This window comes from Nyctibius grandis, chromosome 7 (genome assembly GCF_013368605.1).
Source record: "Nyctibius grandis isolate bNycGra1 chromosome 7, bNycGra1.pri, whole genome shotgun sequence".
NCBI classification, from domain to species: Eukaryota; Metazoa; Chordata; class Aves; order Nyctibiiformes; family Nyctibiidae; genus Nyctibius; species Nyctibius grandis.
This window is the reverse complement of record NC_090664.1, coordinates 19,915,726-19,929,801: the sequence shown is the minus strand read 5'-3', so window position 1 is coordinate 19,929,801 and position 14,076 is coordinate 19,915,726. Positions and strand designations below refer to the sequence as shown.

The following is a 14,076-nucleotide window of genomic DNA, read 5'->3' as shown; positions in this document are numbered from 1 at the left end:
ACTGCCCTTTTAAAGTTCAGTTGCACTTTTCCTTATTCAATTCAAATAGTAAGGATGATTTGGGAACAGCTTTTTAACCTGGTTCCAAAACTCAAACCCTCTTATTTTAATGGAAGTATTTTAACAGTAGAATGACTCCATCGTTTTATTCCAAAAAAACCCCATATGGATGAGCCTAAATCCAAATGAAACTCACCCAAAATAAGTTGTTATGCTGCTGTTAGTAAAACTTGTTACATGACGGTGAGAAACTAAGTGTCTGAAGATGAGGTGTATGTATTGGAGATTGGCAGTAGTTTTGCACTTACAGAGTTTAAAGTGCTGCAAATCAGCCCGCCCTTGTTTGTCAGGGCTGAAAAGAACAGTTTTTAGTTTTTAATGTCTAAGAATTTCTAGTGCTGAGTACTGCCTGAGGGGACGTGCGGGCTGCCAGTGTTCTCAGAAGAGATTTGTTACCCCAGAGGATTTTATCTTATCCTAAGAACAGTGAATTTTGAAGGTTTGATTCAGGATTTTTTTGGTCATTTTGAAGAGAGAGAGGCTCCCAATAAAAAAATTCTTGAAAATTGTAATGAAAAATTGGTGAAAGTTAATAATTAATGGCTTGTAGCTGAGTTATTAATGGCCTCATTTTTCTATGTAATGAAAGTCTTAAGCTGTCTTCTATGTTAACTGTACAAAAAAAAAAGTAAAAAGTGAGATTTGCCTTAATTTAAAATTATTTTAAATATACAGAATTGTAGAGTTGTATCCATAAAATGCATAAAGTTGCTTTGCAGGGTTCTGGTTTAGGGATTGTTTTATATAATAAACCAGAAGGAAAATTTGGGCTGGCAGAATTTTCAAAGCTGGTGTTAAAGCCCCTAACTGCTTCTGGTATGAAAGTCAGCTAAGCAGCCTTGTGTTGTTGTTTCCCCCAGGATATCTTTTATGCTTTCTTTTTTTTTCTTCCTTCCCTTTGGAAATCCAAGTGTTTATTTGCATGTAAGGTAGGTGAATTCTTTTATCTATTTGTGTATCGTAAACCAAAGCAATTAGCATACTGCAGTTACAGTACACTTAAACAAAACAACCCTTCAAAACCTTCAGTCAATATTATTCCTGGAGGGAAAGCTCTTAATTAAATTGTATGCAAACTACAACAATAGGCATAGTTGTTTGGTGTTTAATAATAACTGCTGGGGGTGGGGGGAAGAGTAAAAAAAGTAAGTGTAGCAGAGAGCTTTGCATGCCATTAACCCAAGGATAGAAATGAGGTCAGCCTTTGAAGGGATGGACAACACGCTTATCTGCCAACATTGGAAAGTCCCAAAAGATTAGCTTATTTGCCAGATGTTACTGGGAGTTCATCATTGACACCCTCTGCTTCATGGGCTTCATCTCTCGCCACAGTTGCAGTTGCCTTTTCTGCCCTTTGCAGGCTTCCTGGAGATCTTCTCAAGTGCATAATGCTTGATTTTTTTTCCTTGAAGTAGGGTGGTTTTTTTTTGTTTCCCAGCAATAGGCATGATGAACCATATTAACTTGTGAAGATGATCTGAAGACTCTTTGTTTTTCTTTCATACACCCACGATAATGCTCTTGGCATAGGAACCACTGACATGAAGCATAGCGACTTCTACAGCGCTGGGAATGGGGCTGTGTTTGTGAAGAGGTTTGTAGAAGACAGAGGACCCACCTCACTTAATACTTTTAACCTTTGGGAAATAAATGAAAATTGGAGCAGACTGTCTGACAGACTAAGGATCTTCTGTTCTTTTTTATCACTTTGCCTAGAAAATAACTAGATACAACTTTAAGCAGACTGTTCTTACATTGTTAGTAACTTGGTAGGGCATCAAATATTGCACTGTAGTGGAGGTAAGTATGTAACCCACTAAAAATTAGTAGTGAGAGAGAGTGGGTGCTAGCGGATCCATGTTAATAATGACTGTAAGAGCCTGGAATGGTGTTCTCTGTGTGTATCTTCTCCTTTAAATCTTTCAAGAGTTTGGTAGTAAATATTGATTTCAGCTAATGGTGGTTTTAACTTCTGTGTGCATGTTCTGTGCCCCAAGGGACTTTGTCCCAAACAGGGAGAAGCCAAGACTTGCTCATAAAGAACAGAGCAAATATGTTTTTCCTTTAAAATGCTAGCTGTTAGTGGTTGTCTCTTTTGAAGCAAGATTCCTGTCACTTGTGTTACTGCAGTTGTTTTGCAGTTCCCCCACCTCCATTTATTCAGAACAATTTGTGAGGTGGACAGTGACTTAAGTAAGGGCAGATATTATCACCATGTACATGCATCCGATCAAAGAAGTCTGAGTGTTGAAGCTTTTTGAAATAGTGGAGAATCCTTTTGTAGCAGATGACGGATAGAGCATTTGTTTGAATCCTGCTCTAACATAGCCTTCATTCTTTCTTTCCATTGACTATCTCAAGACCGTCAAGTCTAACGTAGCTTTTTAACATGAGCACTGAAGTTGAATGCTTTATGATACAGAGCAAGAATATTCGTTCATGTTGGGATAAACATGAAATTCTGATGCTGTTTGACTACCCGTAGACATTTGACAATCTCCCTAACATTTGACATGTTAAGTCCATAGACCTAGATACTGGTTTTACTTCAGTAGATCTGGGTTAGCTGTTGAATTCCCAGCACTGAAAAGCTAGCAGAAGAATTGCACGTAGAGAAAATGGAGAAGCGATACAGGTGTTGTTTCTGTCTGCCGGTGTGCAAAATGTTCATTGTCGATTAGTGCCTTTTCCTTGCATTGCTTGACTCTGTGGTTATATTGCTACAGCTTGTGCTGCTGCTGCATGTTCTGTTAAGCAAACCACTGTGCCGTCAGCGAGGTTACAGTCTGGTCTCTCATGTCATTTCAGACTTGTAACTAGGGAGAGCGGGTATTAGGCTTGTTCTGCAAATGCCATCAGTGGGGGACAGTTGCAGAGCTGCAAGCCTGGGACGCTTCCAGGTCAGGCTGGCCCTGTTTGGCCAATCGCAGAGTGCAAAATAACCACATTATTCCTCAAAGTGTTTTTCCAGAGTTGAAGTAATAGCCATGTTTCCCTGTAAAGGTCTGATTTCTCCTATAGAATATTTCTGTGCTGAGATAACTTTCATGAACTGTTTTCAAAAGTGCTGTTTTTTGGTTTGTTTTTTGTTTTGTTTTGTTTTGTTTGTTTTAAATTCACTCTTCACCTCTGTTCTCTTATTTCCTTTTTTTTGTCTTCTATTGCCTGTGCTTAATAAGCCCATGGCCGTTTCTGTAAAATGGCAAATCCTTTTGCTCTACACCAAGTAAATCCGTGATGGGTTTCCTACACTGAAATGGAGAGCCCAAGAAATGTAGAGTAATCATTTAAACACATGCATTTTCACTAGACTTGAGATACAGCTCATCTAGTGTGCTCTCTACCAAATATTCTTATCTTACATGGACGATATACAGTGTTGGGCTCTCGCGCTGCTGTTACATGGGACAGCAGTAGGTCATCTGCTTTCTATTTTGAGTTTCTTTTTCAGAGGTATCCTTTTACTGCCTTCCTTTTCCTCAGCTCAGTCCTCAGTGTTTTGCAGGCCTCACTTCCATTTTCTTTCTCTTCCATTTCCCCCAGTGGCTCCTTGCCCCCCACCCCTTTGGGGTTCTTCTTCCCCTTATTTCCCCCCTCCATAATTCCAGAGTTTTGCAAACTTCACTCTTTTTCCCTTTTGAAATTTCTTGTCTCTGCCCCTTCTTTTTTTTAGTTATCCCTGGTTCTGCTCTTTCTTTCTTGAGAAGAAGGCAGCTCTGCATAAGCAGAAGAAAGGCAGGAGGCAGCTATTTGTTTTTCCTTTATAACAGAAACGGTGTTTTTTAGTGGCCAAACACTGAGCAGGGGAGCAAAAACTCTTCTCCCTCACTTGATTTGGAGGCAAATAGATGTACCTGGAAGAGAGAGATGGGACAAAACCTTAGGACTGCTGGGGAGCCTTCCCAGCACTGGATGTTGTTCAGACCGGCAGTAAGCAAACCGAGTGGCTGTTTAAAAAGAACTGAGGTGTTTGGCAGCACGAAACAAGAATCTTTTTGGTACTCCCTTTGCAAATGATCCTGAAGCGTGCCAGTGGCCAGCAACTTCACAGATGGCCAGGGGCTAACTACTAGCAAGGCACCCCCCGTGCCACACAGAGGGTGCTGCTGCTGGGCAGCAGTGCTGCCAACCACAGGGAAAGGACCGAGGGCTGCTTGCTGTTGAGGCAATTCACACATCAACCACTGTTTGAGAGCACTTGGCTCTGCCTAAAGATTTATGGGGCTCTCTTCTTTTAAAACAAATGAATAAAGGCCCAAGCTGAGTGTTTTTCCACATATAAATATCATAAATGCAATCACAAAAACTTCACTGGAGTACCAGTGAGGGCTCAGGCCCCAGCTCAAATGTGCATCACATTAAAGTCCTTCTTGGGGACTCCAGACACAAATTGCTTTCCAGCATCCAGAGCCATTTGGAAATGCTTTCATCGTGAAATGAGGGGGTTTCTAATGGAAATGCTGACAGACCCTTGGTTGTAGCAGCTGAAGCAGGCAGGGCCGTGATAATGAGCCCTGTATGTGTGCATGTGGAAAGCATGATGCCAGTTTCAGAAAACAAGTGCTTCCACTGAACAGCCCGTGCCAACGAAAAACACCATGCACCGTTTCAGCACAATGATACTTAAAATTGGCTTTGCTCATGCGAGGACATATTGCGAACAACTGTAGGCATTAACCCTGCGTGTACTACACTTCCAAAACCAACAAGTCTTAATAGCATTTGTAATAACACTGTAATTATCTGTAAATGGTGCTCTACTGAATAGCCACGACTAGCAGTTTAAAATGCTGCATAGACCAGAGGGGTTCTTTAATATTCACAAGTGCAGCATAACCTCATCTCCTCTCACTTAGGGCCATGACCCTAAAAAATAGGTGATGCTTCATTTATTGCTCATGTCTCTGCATACTGTTGCTAACGCTAGCGACTGTGTATTTTGTGCTTGTATTTGGAAATCTGAGTGACCTTGGTCACACCAGGCTGAAGAAACCTGTCCTGCAAGCATGTGCCCAGGTGATTAATTTCAACAAACAGGTTGCTTATAAGAGTGTAATTACTCACTCGTGCAAATGACAGGGTGGGTGCACTGACCTGTATTAGACACATTGGAGTATACACCTCCCATCGGTCCTTTTTCACTGTTAATCAGAGGACTGAAAACCTTGCAACATTTAGACAGCTTGAGGTTGAAGGCTGAAATGTCACTTTTTAAAAGAGGGTTAAAAAGGTCACGCAGCTGCAAATAATAATAGCCCAATGAAAATCAGATTCTTACTGCAGCCCACTTCAAGAATAACATTGAAACAGGAAACAAGCCTGCTTGATGTTTTTACCAGTAAGGCAGTAAGATTACTGCTGAGTTTAAAAAGGAGGAGAGAGAGACAGAAAGGAGCGTGCTTTCTTGGTGTTATTTGTTAGAACTATTTTTCTGATTCAGAAAGGATCATCATGGGGCTCTGCAAAATCTCCTTGAGCCTGAGGACGTGGGGTACTTCCCTCTGGATGCTGCTGAGAGGGGATGTAGTTTGTTGCTGTGTTCTGAGGGTGGTTTTGTTTCTTTAGTTTCCTTTTAATTTCTTTGTTATGTTCTTGTATTCCTCGCTGTGGGCTTCAGTTTTATTAATTACAATAAAAAATGTTTAGTAGTATCTTATGAAGAAGTCAAGGAACAGAAGAAAATCTTGGCTTGCTGCAGAACTTGCTTGTTTCGCTTCCATGTGATGCGGCTTGGAGAAGTCTTTCTATGTTTCTTCTATTTTTTTGTTTATTTATTTTTCTAATTAGAATACCTTAACTTCTCCTAAGCAGTGATATTTCAGGAGAATGGCAGGCTACAACAGCGTAGCAGATTTCCTCACCTATATATTCTGCCAGTAAGGCTCTTTACGTGGTCACAGTAGGGCAATAAATGCTGACAGATGTTGTTAACATGTCTATTAAAATTCAGCCCCCTTTTCTGCTGCATAATGCACTCATGCCTATTGTTAATAATATCAGAACTAATGCTGACATATCAATATTAGTGCTCGCTTATATTTATAATCCTTGCTTGTTTCTTCAAAGAGGTCACAAAGTTGCAATAAATTAAGCTATTGATAACAGAAGTAAAAAATTCAGGCCTGAGCAATTTTTTAACTTTTCAGTCATCATAGATTTGCCTGATATTCTTCACGCGCATTAATTGCGGCAGTCATATGTAGTACTATGAAACACACACGAGTGTAACTTGAATTTTTAAGATCCCAAAGGTTAATGAGCACCTTAATTTAGATGGAAAGATTGCTGCGATTTATTTTTATTAGGTGAAGTCGAAATGTTGCCATTGGTTGCGTGATTTCCTTTGTGCATGCTGAACCACCTGCACACACTGTGGAAAAAGGAGACTGGAGTTGTGTGGCCCAGCAACACACATGACCTGTGTGAAGTGAATGTTGTGCCAGAGGCTGTGTACGACCGAAGGATGGGAGATGCATGCCTGCATCTTGAAAAGAGTGCTGTGCAGACTGTGCTGTGCACAACCAAGAAACCTTTGTTGCTGAGAGCTGCCATCCTGTTGCAAACCTGGGGGGAGATCCCGCGTCGCTTGTGCATCTGCAGCTCTTGCAGAGTTCAGCAGGAACGGGGGATGCAGGAGGATCACTCTCAGAGCCCACATTTTCAGCTGCTCATTTCTGGCATAAAGCTTGAATTACTGCCATAAGATAGCCAAGCACCGACACCCTCTCAAAAATTGTAGGCAGTAGGCAGCTTCTTTCACTCATTTACTGTTGTAAGAGAGTCAGCAGTACTACAATCTTAACCGTAGTGATAGCATCACACGTAAACACGAATTCCGTATGGTGCAATTTGTCTTGTAGTCATTGTACTATCTGGTAACACGTTATATGGGTCAAGTTATGCTAGACAGTATCCTGGAGGGCACACATGATACAGCCATTCTGGATTATGACTTTTTTTAAGCTTAGTGTCTGCAAATAGTCCGCAAAGAGTGATTCTCGTGGGAACCAGCAGTTGCTTGTACATTTGTGGTAAACGACTAGACATTGAATCTGACTCCTTTTCAAAGTACTGAGAATAAAACCCGAGTCCATGTTTTCCTGCAGTCGATCCCTATGCTCAGGATTCTGGTCCTCATCGAGTATGTTATTTTGGTGCTTACTCCGTGCTTATCTATCTAGTGACCTTGAGAATCATTTAATTGTATCAGAGCATGTACTGATGGATTTAGGGACTAAAGCTCAGGCTCAGGGTGGGGAGGGCAGTTTTAGACTTGCAATACTCAATAAGAAAACAAACTCCAAATAATTCCTGGTAATGTTTTGAAATTCACTTGGACTCTTGGGACTAGAATTGTTACTCTCTTGTTTTCTTTAACTGAGTCTCATCCATTGTTCTGCTGTTGAAAATGCAGTTGTCACTCTCCCCTGAGGAGGGGAGAAAGGGGTAACAGAAACCTTTGGCAGTGCTTCAGTTGCAGCAGTAATTGGGATATCAGATAAAGCCTTTCATTATCCACACCGTCGCTTTTCTTTTATTCTTTTCTTTCTGTGAAAAGGTCTTTAGGAAATACAACATCCCGGGTCACATCCCATAAATAGAGGTTGATTTAAAAGACAAACTTAGCTGGAGATTTTGGTTTTGTTTTTTTGCGGGGGTTGGTTTGTTTAGTAAGCTATCTCTCTGCTGCTTGTTTCTTTCAGACAGGATAGCGTAATTCAGAGCATTTTTATTGCTTCACCCCTGAAGAGCTTGTCTATGCACAGTCTGGAACCGAAATAACTGAAATTACAAGTAATTTAACACCTTTAGTTATTTTAGTACAAGCCTTGATGCGAACATACTCTTTCATTTCTGATTATGAGTATCCTATTTCAGTTTAACATAGCTGTAAGTTAAATCAAAACAGGATATGAATAATCTTAAAGGAGTAAATTAGGTACAATTTTAGTTATTTCAGTTCTAGCCATGTGTAGATAGGTTAGTCCTGAGTTAGGGTCTTTCTTGACCCCTGATTGTATTTGGGGCAATAAATCACTTGTCTCAGGCCGAATGTTGGTAGAGATGTCCACATCAAGAAAATCAGTTGATGCTAATTATCATCTTTAGGGGGTAGTGTCCTTGGGGAGGTTAAAGGGCAAATAAAAATAGAAATTCTTCACTTCTGGATGCTGCTTCTGAGAGTCAGTGGAGTCAGGTAAAGGGTGCTCTGCTGCCTTTTTTTTTCAGGTCACAAGTAGGAAAATATCCTGTCAGGCTAGTGCTGTCCACCAGAATGAATTTTAATTAAAAAGACAAAGTTATCATCCAAAAGTTTTGGGGGTTTTTTTGAGAACTTAGGGCGCTGAAAATAATTTTTGTAAGTACAGGTCTGGCTGATGTTCAGGTTAATGGTCTATTTATTGTTTGCAGGGGATGGTAGCAACTCTTCTGAAAATAAAGTTTTTCTAACAAGTGTAAGCTTGGTAAAGATATTCCTGATAATAGGAAGCGATCAATTGTAGTTTTAAAAAAACGACAAGATTGAGTAACTTTAGCACCTGTCCTTCTGCAGATTTTTGTAGTTTTAAAATAAAATTCTGCTTCTCCACCAAGATATTTCTCTTTGTTTTATGAAAAAAATTACACAAACACAGCTCCGGTATTTGTCTAAGCAGGGCTGCGGTGAAGCTGAATTTTAAGGGATTTGAGGCATAATGTAAGCAGAAGTCATATGTTGTGTTTTAAGGTGGGTCAGCTACTATATTCTAGCTTTTGTAATGCCAGTTGTACCAACAGGCTCAAAACATTTCCGAAAGAAGTGACTGACTTATTTTACGTCCTGGAATGTTACTAAAAAATTACTTTTGTTGATGCTGATCAGGGACACTGCTGTAATAGTGACCCAATTTCAGCTGTGTTACTGCGTCCTGAGGGTGACTGTTTCCTCCTTTGGTTTTATTGGAGACGGAGGAGCTCTCCCGCAGGCTTCAGTTGAAGGTTACAGGACTGGAATTGCTATGGTGAAGCTGCAGTTTTAGGCAAAACTTCACTTCTCAAGCTCCTGAGGATCTAGTTGACTTTTTAAAGGATGGGGATGCACAATTATCTTGTGTGTATAGAGAGCATGTTTGTAATGTATTTAAGTTATTAATATCGAACCGTATGGATGAAGAACTTCAAAAAGTGGGCTCTTTCTTAGAGGTAACCTAGGCGTCTCGTTTTAATGTTGTTCAGCAGGAACTGAAGAAGGAAAGGTAAAAACCCTTAATTCGAGATATTTCTGAGCAGACACGATCTTATCTAATAACAACACGGAACATATGCTTTTTTCTGAGGCAGATTTCTGCTGTGAAAGCTTAATGGGTTTTTTTTTCTTCCTTCAAAGTAAATATGTGCTCAGGAAGGAGTACTAAGAACTTAACACTGTAGGGAGCCTGCTGAATATTAGCAAATGTAGTACTCAGGATGAAAACTTTGTTCTGGTCTGTTTTGGGAGTTTGAAATAAAAGCACAAACCGTGATGACTGTATGTTGCATGTACGTGTGAAGTTTAGAATGTATATATTCATAGGTTCCCTTTCTTTCCCCCTCCCCCTTTTAACATGTAGATTTATGAGGAATCAAAGATGAACTTGGAGCAGGAGAGGCCTTTTGTCTGCAGTGCCCCAGGCTGCTCACAGGTGAGTGGAGTCAGCGATGATATTAATTGAGTCCTCAGCACTAGCTCTGGCTTGTATAATGCCTCCTGATATATTAACACATGTCTAATAATAATATGTGAGTTGTGGGTTTTTTTTTTAAGTCCTTCCCCGCTCAATTTCCTCCTTACCCCACAAGGTATTATTACAAAATATTTAAAGCAAATACAACAGCCAGTCAAAAGTGAGTTGGTAAAAGTGCTTCTCAAGCTGCTTCTGTGCCTTCCTTCATCCCCAAGCCTAATGTTTTGAGCCAGGTATTGCAAATTCCTTTATTGGCTAGCAAGAGAGGACACACTATGCAGGACATGTTTGTCTTCTGCTTAGATGTACGATGGAATATATTATGTTTCCTATTGGATGTGGTAACCCTCCTGATTTTTTTTTTTTTAATACTTAAATACAATGATATCTTAGTAGCTTTTTTTTTTTTTAAATTTTTAAGACATCTTCCTACTAAATATTCTCTATAGCAAATGCAGCCTGTAGATAAATTCTGCCCCAGGATGTGCATTTGGGATTCCTGTTGACTGGTGACCTGCCATGTGTCTCTGTGGGTATAATCTGACATGTAACATTAGATGTTTAATGATCTTAAAAAACCTGAAGTGACAAGGATTTTAGCTGCTGAGATTTTGAATTGGGATTTATGTGTTTATTCTATGATTTTGCAGTGGTGAGGGAGGTTGCCCCCCATGCAGCAATGAGGGAAGTCCCACGTGTGTTGCCTCCAACCCTAATTCGGTTTAGTGACAAGAGTTTGAGTAAAATCTTCAGGCAAGGGCATCTTTTGGGCTTTTGCCACAGGCTTCCCGTATGCATCTCTTTTAAGTGATTTAGCTTACCCATTTCCCAGAGTCGTCCTCTCTTAATGAGGGTAATATTTCCCTGCTTTAACTGTATGTTGGGAGTTTTCAGCTGGCTGATATTTTTACAACCCTTTAGGTTCTTCTGGTGGAACGATGGGTGACTGTTCCTGGAGTGTAGGTGTTGATTTTGCCAAGAGATGAAATAGGGAAAGGGAGAAGCCTGAGGTCCAGTTAACAACTGGCCAAGCAGCTTTGCTGTTTCACTAAGTGGGAGCCTTTCTACAGGTGTCAGAGTGCATCTTTTAGATTGTCCCTCTGATTGAGGATTTGTCACTTCAGATCTCCACGTGCAGGGTTGAACTTTCACCGTTCTGTCACCGAGGTAGAATGAAAGTATCTGAGTTTTATAGTCAAGTTTTATTTATCTTTTTGTCGAATCTTAAAACTAACTTCCACTGAAATCAGTGGACTTGAGTATTTTCATGTCCGCTATTAATTAATTTCCTCAGTGGAGGAGAAGCTGATCCAAACAAGCTCATTTAGGTGTTCAGAGAGCAGGTTTGGTTGTATGCTGTTACAATTTGGAAAGACATGTAATGTAGGTGTGACTTTATCTTGAAAACCATTTAATTTCCCATTTCAAAACATGACCTCAGTTTGTTGTAAATGAGGACTTGACAGAAGTGCACAGTGTAGCACTGCTATCCAGCTAAGCTGTCTGGGGACTGGCTTCTCTATCAGCCAGTGCGGATGTGTATTGAGGGCTGAGGGAGTTGACCTTCTGCACAAGGCAGAAAGTAGACTTACAAAAAAAAGACAGAGAAGTCTGGGCTGGAGGAATAGCTTCTCCTCAGTTGCCCCATGCCCTCTTTAAGCTGGCTGATTTCACCCTGAAGACAGAGCATGGCATCCATGAAGGAAAATCCATTTCCATGAGAACAAAATGTGGGTTTTTTTCCCTCACAATTTCATTGAGCAAGGCCTTTCATGTATTCCCTTTGCTCTTTACATAAATTTCTAGTGCTGCATTTCTTCCAGATGAGTAAGCAATGGACCAGGATTTCACAGTGAGGAAAAGTGCTTTGGGATTTTTTTTTTCCAGAGAATTCATTCCCATTATTTATACTGCTTTATCGATGGCCTTAGAGAGATTCTCGGAAGGTGTAACATACTGCAACTATTTATACTATAGCCACAAGCAAAGTCACTTAGCCAAGAATATACTGTGTTGAAAGCATTAAGTCACTTTAACTCTGTTGTTGCCAGTTTTTTTACAGTCTCCTATGTACCTGTTGCTTTAAAAATCTGCTTTTAAAATTTATTTTTTTTCCTCAAGCCCTGGTGATACAACTTTTGGCCTTTGCTAGTCCTGAAATACCCCTGTTAAAACTATTGCAGTCGTTTGTAGCAAAGGTCTGTGTATGCACCTTCTGGTGAAGAAAACTTAACAGACAGTCTGCTCTTAGAGCCCAAGTGTGCAAGTGCTCGAACATTTATTCAAGCTTGACTCTTCTTTGTCTTGTTCAAAAGAAGCTATTTGTTGTGGAAGTCTTATCAGACTGTAAAACAAACTTAGCACACTGATTAGTTTCTTACAAAGCACATCTCTCCACCTTCTCTGCTTGACAGAGGAAAATAATTTAATTTAGTGTCATAAAGAGTCATAAATAGTTGTTGCATACTGAGCACCATTGCATTGCCACTTTGAATCAAGACAAAGTATCAGAGGTTTCCAAAATTAAAGATGCATTTTGCCTGAATACTTTTGGGTAGGGAAAGGCTGGCTTATTTGATTATTTTTATTGCTGCTCAGCAGATATAGGTTGCAGAAAGACACAAAAGCAGAAAAATCCAGTGAAATGATTTAAGATACGCCGCATTACTTTGCGTTTGCCGTGGGCTAAGGTAAGAGCGTACACAACAGCAGTTATTGCAGATCCTCAGGCACGTGGTGACTTGTGGGGCTGTGGTAGCTGGAGCGGGTATCTGAGACCCTTAGAATCCAAAACTTGGTCTGCAACTTTTTTCAAGCAAATGCACGACACCTTGAGGTTTGCAACCCCAGAGAGCACAGCAGCAAATACGTTTCTAAGTAGAGCACAGCTATTTGTTACTCATACTCACTTGCATTTTCAAGTATTCTGTTTCCTGTGCCATTTGGACACATTTCTAGCTGGATACATTTCTTTCTCTCTCTCATTTTTGAAATTCTGTCCAGTGCCAAAAGTTTATTAGAGAATTAAATTCTTTTTTTTTTTCCCCTTCCTCTCTCTCCCTCTGTGTTTGCCTGACAGCGTTTTCCAACAGAGGATCATCTGATGATTCACAGGCACAAACATGAAATGACTTTGAAGTTTCCTTCAATAAAAACAGATAATATGTTATCAGGTAAGAAGACATGAATTCAAGAGTTAAGATAACTAGTCCGATGATGTTGAAAGCATGACTCCTACTGGAAAGCTACTGGCAAAATACCTCTAAGATAGGTTCTAAAAAGCCCCAGCTCCAATTAAATAACAAGTAGAGATGGAATAAGCTAGAATGCATATCTCTGAACAAAAAGACAGTTGCCATTCTTATGCCTTCCCACAAGTTTGGCATGAGAGGGAGAGAAATTGTTGAACCTCAGCCATGCTGGCAGCTCTGTCGCTGATTCCCGGGTCAACATGCCAGTGAAATATAAGCACTTAAGCGCATGTCACCTGGGAGCCCAGGAGTGAGTGTATTAATGAAGTGCATTTGTACTGTTCCTGTAAGACTCACTATTTAAGTTTGACAGGCTCACTTCAGCAGCTGTAACAGGCCACATTGTATGAGCCACCTTTGTGGTGGCTCAAGACCTGCCCACTGCAAATAGCCATAACCAGAAAGGTAAACCAGTGGGTGATACCCAGTACTCTTTTTCCCTAAAGGTAACCATCTTTCTCTGCACTTCCCCTGTCATACACAGAGGTTATTTGGTATCATGTGCACTTACATCCTTTAGTTTCTTATGTAGTTGTTCATATTGTCCGAGTTAACCATACATCAGTGGCTTGCTGGCATTCAGTAAGTGCTGGGTAAGGTCAAGCCAGCCTTAATCTTACCACTACTCTCCTCTCCTATTCCCTTTCCTATTGTATATTCCTTGGCCTATAGTAATGGTTTATTAAGAATAATATCACTAGGATTTTTCAGATTTCACAGGAATTGTAGAAAAAAAACTATGATGCAAATGTGTGTGTAGGTGTTAACCAGTGTTTGATATTTATATTTTGAAATGGGCTTCTTCAAGGTAAATTGTGCCATTTTAGCTGCAAATATATCATGAATAAAGGGTGTCCAGCAGACTACCTCTTTTATGGCTAAACTGTTTCCATTTTTATGCAAATCATAATTGAGTACTAATTGCTTGCAAATATTTGATGTAGGTGATTTTTTTTTTTGTTGGGACTTTACGCACCAGTGAGAAATCAGACAGACCTTGTCCCAAATAGAACTTATTTTCCTCTTACACATGAAAATGCCATAGTGGACTAAGTTTAGAA

General features: G+C 40.2%; 1 protein-coding gene across 4 annotated transcripts in view; it reads left to right on the top strand.

The window, feature by feature from the left end:
- Positions 1-14,076, top strand: part of CREB5 (cAMP responsive element binding protein 5) — a 255,677-nt gene that overhangs the window by 30,641 nt on the left and 210,960 nt on the right. For all 4 annotated transcript variants that reach the window (XM_068405096.1, XM_068405092.1, XM_068405094.1 and 1 more), the window contains 2 exons: positions 9,651-9,722; positions 12,844-12,937. In XM_068405096.1, coding sequence (XP_068261197.1) covers positions 9,651-9,722; positions 12,844-12,937 — 166 coding nt within the window. The remainder of the gene's footprint in view (positions 1-9,650; positions 9,723-12,843; positions 12,938-14,076) is intronic.